Genomic DNA, 8,520 nt, shown 5'->3' with positions numbered 1-8,520 from the left:
CTGCCTTGTCTCCCTGTCCCCTACTCCACACCCAATCAGCCACCACATCCTGAAAGATTCTGTTTTGGAAACAGTTCTCACATCTGTTCCATTCATCCCCATTGTATGTCTGACTTCTGTGGCTACTTCCCCACCTGGCCCCCTGCCTATCCTACCACTACCCCATTCTCCGCTCAGCACCGGGAGGGGAAGGAGGAGTGGGAGGGTAGGGGGGAACTCTCCAAGCTAAGATCTGACCATATCACTTCCCCGCTCAAAGTCGCCTCAAGTCCATGCTTGGTGATGGGATCTAGAAGCCTAATGGCCCCTGTACTCCAGCCCCTTCCTTACAATGGACATTCCAGCTCCTATGAACAGCTTGCTCCACACAGTCCCAAATCTTTCATGCCTCTGTGCCTCTCTCCTGCTGTTACGTCTGCCTAGAATACTCTTTCTGGGTTTCTATTCATGCATGCTGCTATAGGAGGTGTTCTCTGATGCCTGCTTTGCACTCTTACAGGACCCTTTTCTTCCCTCTTCCACAGCTCTTAGCCCTGTGGTTATTCTAATGAGACATCCTTGCCTCTCTCATCTGGTGATGCTGGTTTGTAACCACTTCCTCGGCCATTTTATTGGATATCACTCTAGTCCTGTAATGTATTTTTTCACACCCCTGTTACAGAGGAGAAAACTGGAACCCAGAGAGGCAAAGTGACTCATCCACTGTCATGTCATCAGGCAGTCATGGAGACAGAATATGACCCCCAGATCCCTCAGGCCCACACACCCCTCTTAGAGGGGGACCCCATGATGCCCCAGGTGGCTGACCTGTGGTGAGAGGCGCTGGGTCCTCAGGAAGAAGCCGAGGAGGCAGCCCACGGTGACAGAAAGCACAGACAGGATCAGCAGTCCATTCCGCTTGCACACATCCCTCCCGCGTGCCAGGATGGCACCCGGCACCATGGTGAGCCCAGCCTTCTGGCACGAGGCACAGCACCATTCCATGCACGTGAGGCCAGCCGGGGGCACAGGGTCCTGTCTGGGGGCTTTGGCTCCTCAGCAAGCAGGTGATCAGGGTTGCTAAGCACCAGTTGCCGGCCGCACAGCCATGGCCTGCATGGCTGTCTCAGAGGGAAGCCACAATCCTATTATCAGCTGCATCGTTAGGAGTCAGGAGCAGATTAGGGCCTGGGAAATTAGAGCAGGCCACGTGGTCTGGGGGCTCGGACTTCAAAGCCAAGTGCTCCTTTTAAACAGGGGAGAACACCAAGGACTTGTGGGAGGAACAAGTTTGATTGTTTAATTCAATTTTTACACCCATTTTATTCTAAAAAGAATTGAAGGCAAAGTAGTACTAGTTTATTGCTAACATTAATTAAGTATTTATTTTGCACCACGTACTATTCTCGAAGCACATTGCTTATATTAGCACTTTTAATCCTAACACCGATCACAAGAAGTAACTAGTATAAGCATCATTTTATAGATGAAGAAACTGAGGTAAAGGGGGGTTGAATAGCAAGTACGTGCTCTGTGCCAGGCCTACTCTAGTTGTCTTATCTGTGCAAATCATAGGGAATCGTCCTGACAACCTTCATTTTACTGAAAGAGAGATTGAGACCGTAGGAGCCAGAGTCCCTGGGCCAAGTAGTAGAGTGGAATTCAGGCCTACGCTGGTTTGGTTTCCAGCACGTAAACAGGCGGATGGGTTCAGAGATGCTTAGCCTTTGCATTGTAAGAAATGTAGGTTGTGAGTCAGTGGATCTGAGTTCAACCTTGGGCTTTGCCACTCACTGTGATGTATTTCCTCCAGGGCTACTTTAAACCTAAAGCTGGGACTCTTGTAGGTTTTCGGTGCTTTTTATTTTTAAAGATGACAGAGCCCAAGAGACCTACATTCAACTCCTAGCTCTGCCACTTACAAACTGTGTGACCCTGGTCAAGCCATATGAGCTCACTGTGCCTCAGCTTCCCCATTCATAAAACAGACATAATAACCAGCATCTACTTTATTAGGCCTGATGCAACATGCCATGCAGAGAATATTTGTGAAAGCAGTGGTGAACTGTAAAGTGATAAACAGGGATTATCATCTACACTTAGTGTTTTTAGAAAAGGTTTTCCATTTGTGGCCTGGCCTGCCCTTTAAAACCAGAGGGAATTAACTCTCGTCTATTTCACCAGGAATCTGTAATCTCATTAGGGGCAGTCAGTCAGGCAGCAGCAGGGAGCACAGTCTGTGGTAGGGGCAGGGAGGGTACAAGGGTTGCCTCCCCTGACAAAAGGAGGGAGTAGAGGATGGAGAGAGGGGCCAAGGAGCTGCTTGGGGTCCTGGTGGAGGGGGCCGAGTGCAGGCTTAAAGCCATGGGCAGAGCTCCCGAATGGGAGAAAACCATCAAATTATACTTTTAAGTTAACCAGCTCTGTGACCTTGGCCCCCTTGGGCCTCAGCCTTGCCCTCCTTAGAATAAGAGAAATGGGCTAGGTGCTTTTTAAGGACCCCTCAGCTCAATGGGCCAACCTCTCAAAGCCCCTGCTCTCTGCCAGTAGCTTTGGGGCTACGGAGATGGGTACAAGTCTGAGAGTTTTATTTTTTTCCTCCAACTTCAACTCTTAAAACCAAGAAGTTCTTGACACACCTTCAACTCTAACAAATGCCTCATTTTCCAATTAATTAGGTAGTTTAGTTACTGTCTAGAAGAGAAAGCATTCTGAGTAGATATTTAGATTTACATTTAGATCAATGCCCAGGCGTGGCCTTTAGCCATGCCATGAAGTAGGTGAGTCTTGCTTTCCACTTCAGCTCCAAGACTCCGATTCCCTTGGTGTCCTCACAACTGTTCCTGCCTCTTTTCTCTCCCACTTCAGCACTACCACCACCTGCCTCCCAGGTGTTTCTTTCTATTCCTCCCACTGTCTTCACAGGGGAAATTATAACTCATTCAAGCAAATTTTTTATAGCGCCATCTCATGTCACCTCTTCTGGGTACTGGGTGACACAGCAATGAGTTGACACAGTACTTGCCCTCAGGGAGCTTATAAGAAAATTGAGGGGCTCTAAGAAAGGACTAATTCACACTAAAGTGTAAGTGACTGAGAATGAGCTTACTAAGGCTATTTGCAAATGAAATGGAAAGGCTCCTGAATACAAGCCCTGTAATAGCTGCCCATTGCCCACAGAATTAGTTGCCTTACAATTGTCACTAGATGTGCAATTTTTTCTCCCATCCCAAATTGAAAAATTCTGGATAAAACAAAGTTAATTAGGTTTTTTATTTCAGGACAGCTCAAAGTCAGACGGCTCAAGTTCAGATCTTAACTCTACCACTTACTAGCTGTGTGGCCTTGGGCAAATTTCTTAACCTCTCTATAAAATAAGAATAATACATCAGTACCTAGTTTATAGGGTTGTGATGTGGATCAAATGTGGTGATGGCTGCTAAGTGCTCAGAGCATTGCTTGGTACCTTGCAGACACCCACAGGTAACTACTATTCATTTTAGCAGAACCTTTACAATACTAACACATGTTGAAGTCTCCAAGTGGGGACACAGAATCCCAGCCCTCTTCTAGTGCAGAGAATTCCATGGGTCTGGTGTCCAGCTTCCAGAATGAAGTCCCTGCTCTTTAGGGAACCGTTTGAGTTCCTCAGGGCTTGTATTTGCTCACTTCTCCAACACACCATTATACCTCCAGCTTCTACAACACCAAATGACTTTGAGTTCCTTGAGCCCTGTATCCCCTCCAAGCCTCTACACCTGTGTCCATGCTCTTTCCCTTGCCTTGAATGTCCTTGCCTCTCTCTAAAGTCACAGGTCAAATGCTCTATCTTACTTGAAGCCTTCTCTGACTACTCCAGATACAACATCCCCTCTCCTTTCCCTCTCACTAACTGAGGCTCTTTTGCTGTCACCACATGGGGATTAACCCTGGTTCCCTTGTAAGTGGTTCTGATAAGGAAATAAAAACCTATGAGAATAAAATTAAGTCTCAGTTTGTTACCTCGTCATTTGAAAACACTTTGATAAGTCATCCCCAAAGTTGGAGGGTGTATTGGGTGACACGAGGGGCACTCCGAGGAGCAAAGTTGCCCTCCAGAGTAGCTGAAATTTATGGGCAGCAGGAAGCCCAAGAGATACTTCTTGGGAGACTTGAGACACACAGATTAAGATGCTATGAATAGAGAAGAGAAACAGTGTTGTCAAAAACAAGCTCCAAATGAAAGCTCACAAGTGAGCTTGCAATCCAGCCATTTCTCACCACAGCAACTCTGTGTGGGGTGTGCCAGGGTGGAAAGCAGCACGGTCAATTTATTTGCTATTGATTAATGATTCTCTAGGGTCAGCAGAGGGGCCAGCTTAGCCTGGGAAGGTGAGTGTAAGAGGCTTCCTAGAGGAGGGGTAATTTTGTCAGAGGCCTGAATAAGCCAGGAGTTAACCCAGCAAAGCAGGTGCTGGTCAAGGGGGAGGCGAGAGAACAGCCTGTCGTGAAAGAGGGGCCCAGGCTGGAGGTGCCAGAGCTGGTTCTGGGAACCCACAACAGATCAGTGGGCTGGAGGAGCCAGCGGGCCTCAGGCCTCACCCTTTCCACCATGTATCAAATTGAGTTTAGGTTGAGCTGTCTGAGCTGTTAGCTGGGTTTATGGTGATGACAGCTCTGGGTTTGTTGGCTGCTTTCCAGAGACATACCAGAGGCGCCTTAATATCTTCCCTGACACGTCTCCCAAACTCACTATAGGCTGGGCCTTCTGGGAAAAATTTCTGTGGACAACTACCCAGCGGGTGTGGATTCCTTCAAGCATTAGTCATCGAGGGGCTGTCCTGACCCCGACTGAGGCTGGTCCTCTCCCATGTCTGCCTCAGAGGATGGCATAAAGTGACTCTCGTGTGGCAGGCTCTTCCATAACTCCCTCTTTCTTCCTTTTCCAGCCCCTCCTGTCTAGATTCTTCATCTACAGAAATTGTCCGGAGCACCCATGAAACCACTTAGCTGCTGTTTGTTGAGCACCTACGATGTGCTAGACTCTGTCAAAGAGCCTCGTACCAGAGGGAACCAGTGAGTGATTCAGCCCCTCCACAAGCTTTCACTGAATCAGTCACGTGTCTGGGGTGCAGAGTAAGTGTACAAGTTCTGGATTTGTGCAGTCCAATATAGTAACAATAGGCACACTATTTAAATTGAAATTAATGAAAATGAAATAAACTTTAAAATGTAGTTCTTTTGTTGTGCTAGCCGCATTTCAATGGCTCAGTAGCCACATGTGGCTAGTGGCTGCCATAATGAACAGTGCCGTTACAGAACATTTCCATGATAACAGAACATCTGATTGAACTTTCTAGAGTCACAATGAGCTGGATTCAAATCTCGAATCCTTCTCTTGGAAGCTGTGTGACTTCGCCCAACTTAGTGAACCTCTCTGAGCTCCTTTTCTGCATCTATAAAAGCCTGTGTTCTTTACATTGCATCACACTTCCACTCATTTGAATATAATAGTTGGAACAAAATATAAAGTTAAAATCCCCAGCAAGTTCAAATTATGTTTCTAAATTAGCTGTGCCTCTTGTTAGCAAATAACAGGAAATTAAATCAAGTTGGTTTAGGTAAACAGGGAATTTATAAGCAAAGCTGACTATATAATTTGTGGGGCCCAGTGCAAAATGAACATGTGCGGCTTTTTGTTTAAAAAGCAGGAAAAAGTGCACTAAAATACGAAGTTTTTTTCTTTCTTCCACTGTCTCTCAACTTATCATGGTGCTTTTTTGTTTTCTATTTGATGCCATTCTTAAGTAAATAAAAATTAAAAATTTTAATTAGTAGTATGAATTTTCCCATTCATCTTTATATTTGCAATACCAGTTTTAAATGTAATATAAAAGTGTTTAACTTGTATGAGGAACCACCAAAATTATACAGTTTAGTAACTCATATACGTTCTTAACCAGAATAATGGAAACGCTGTCCAAAATTAATTCAACTGTCTTTATTTCACTGACTGATACATATACATCCTCCTAGTGCATTCTCTGCCTTTGACTTCCTGGTGAATAAGGAAGGACTGAAAAGAAAAGGAACTATGGGTAGCCCTGTCTTTCCTTCTTCTTCTATATCATTTTCAGTATAAGTAGTTGGCTAAAAAGGGAAGTTACACCGGTAAGAGAAGACGTGATAACATTCCTTGGTCATTTGTGTTTCTGAGAATGCCACTGTCTCCTTTCTGTGTTCGAAGCAAGTTCTGGTTCAAGGAAAAGTGTGGTTTCTTGTGGCTGACAGCACTCCTGCTTACTCAGTTGCACACATAACATGCTTTCCTTCTGCTTGCTTTGAGTCTTGCTGAACTCCCAGGCATCTCCAGTTTACCAGAATTCTGAGCTCATGGGGCATCACATACACTATATGCAAATGGAGTGGCAAGGAACGGTTGTGAGCATTTATATTGTATGTATCTTCTTTGCTCACATCAATGCTTCATTGTCCTATCAGATTTTGCTCATCAAATACAAGGTCAAAGATAAAAATTAATAAGAATTTAGAAATGATTACAGCACAGTATTAAACCATACATGGGACCCTTCTGATGCCCATGAAACTAGCCTTGTTTATAAGACTGGATGATGACATTTTCACAGAACTCAAAAGCGAGAGTAGAATTGAGCTGCAAAGACAATCTGAACTAGGTGCTCGATTATTAACAACTCTTACCAGCTCTCCTGTTTGCATGCTTGATCCATTCATTCCTTCTTCGTTCAATACATGTTCACTAAGAGGTGGTGTAAGATAGTGATTAAGAGCACAGACTCTGGAGCCAGATGACATGTGTTTCAATCCTGGCTCCTAGACCAACTCTCTGTGTGACTTTGGGCAAGTTACCTGGTTTCTTGGTTTTCTTATATGAAATATGGGGATAACAATGTTCTATCTTATAGAGTTATTATGTGAATTATAACTCTATCTTATAATGTTATTATGTCCTAAATGTGTGAAGCATTTAGGACAGTTGTCTGATCATAAGCACTATATACATGTTACAGTTATTATCATTATTACTATGTGCCAGGCATGTTCTAGGGATACAGCAATAAATATAAATAGACAACAATCTCTCTTCTCATAGAGCTTACGTTTTGGTGGTGACATTTGTGCTACAGTATTCTTTCTCTAATGGAGAAATGGAGCATCTCCACTACCACACTGGTCCATGTAGAGGAAACATGGCTACCAGCAGCTTTGTTTCACTCCAAGTTCAAAGTTCCCAGGGAAGGTTCTGATTGACCCAGCTTGGACTAATTATCTGTGGTTGGTAGGGGCAGGACGTGGGGTTACATTGTTTAAAATTGCTGCTTCTGTGGTAATGCTGTAGATGTGTGTGGTAGCAGTTAGGAAAGTGGATACACTGGGCAGACATAGCAAAATCTCTACTACGTTATCTTAGTCACTCAGCTGTTGGCAAGGTGTGCTTATACTTTGGCTTTCTTTTCTCTCTTGTGTCAAATGCTTAACATCTCCTGTGAGGCTGCTCCAGAACTTAAGATCAGCTGCTTAAGTGTCTTCATTGATCTGCCTTCTCTGATGTCTGCCTTCTCTGATGTCTGCCTCTCCCCTTTACGGAAGCAGCACCTGAAACCTAGCCCACAGTGGGCATGGAATAGATTGCAGACCACCTTCTTGTCCAGGTGATTTCTTGCTCCTTCTTAGCCCAATGCTTCCCTCTTGTTTGGGCACACATAGCCACCAAGTCAGAGAACCAGGGTCCAAAACCCAGGTGTGAAGCCCACAGGGACATTCTGGTTCACTCTCTGAGACCAGGAGAGGGAAAGGAGCCTGGGCAAGGCCAACTCGAAACCAGGTACCAAGTCAGGAACAGACCTGGGGTCTTCCCAGCCCTACTCAGTCCTCCCAATAATATTCCTCAAAAAATCATTCTGCCATTGGCTGTTATTTTGCAACTTCTGTCTCCTTTATAATGTAGAATTTGCCTCTACCTCCTAAGCTGTGTGGCAGTAACTATGTGGACCCTCTTCTGGAGCAACCCCTGCCCCACCACCACTTCCTGTACAACTTGTATCCAGGTTTTTGCCACCTACTGCCTCTGGCTGCCAGACACTCATTCCCTTTGGGCAGGTGCTAAAGTTAGTGATTACTGGATGGGGGAGGCAGGACAGGAGACACAGGATAGCTGTCTGCAGAGCCACAGAGGCCAGTGACTGGGGAAAGGCTGGTATTGGGCAGCTGGGACTACAGATGTTAGGGAATTGAATTAAGAAACTGAACAAGAAATGGACTCAGCCTTGGTTTCTGAAAAAAGTCAAGATAAGAGTGAGCCAGCGCACTGGAGACTCCGGGCAGGGGATGAACGAGACAGGAGAAGGGCAAAGATTTAGGTTCTTGTTCTGACACTGTGGAATGCTCTCGGAGAAGTCGTTTAACCTCCCTGAGCCTTAGCTTTCTCAACTCAAAGATGACTTTTTGGCTTTGTGAGGCTGCAATGAGGCTGTGAGACAGGCAAGCAGTGTGGTAGAGAGCATGGGCTTCAGTGTCAGACAG

General features: G+C 45.3%; 1 protein-coding gene across 4 annotated transcripts in view; it reads right to left on the bottom strand.

The window, feature by feature from the left end:
* The window catches only part of SLC1A7 (solute carrier family 1 member 7), a 40,943-nt gene extending 39,986 nt beyond the window's left edge, over positions 1–957 (bottom strand). For all 4 annotated transcript variants that reach the window (XM_011370466.2, XM_023536806.1, XM_023536807.1 and 1 more), the window contains exon 1: positions 808–957. In XM_011370466.2, the coding sequence (XP_011368768.2) occupies positions 808–942 (135 nt within the window). In that variant the 5' untranslated portion in view covers positions 943–957. The remainder of the gene's footprint in view (positions 1–807) is intronic.
* Between the last annotated feature and the right edge of the window lie 7,563 nt (positions 958–8,520).

Source organism: Pteropus vampyrus, unplaced genomic scaffold (genome assembly GCF_000151845.1).
Source record: "Pteropus vampyrus isolate Shadow unplaced genomic scaffold, Pvam_2.0 Scaffold170, whole genome shotgun sequence".
NCBI lineage: Eukaryota > Metazoa > Chordata > Mammalia > Chiroptera > Pteropodidae > Pteropus > Pteropus vampyrus.
Note: the sequence above shows the minus strand (reverse complement) of the source record. Positions and strands in the feature narration are given on the sequence as shown.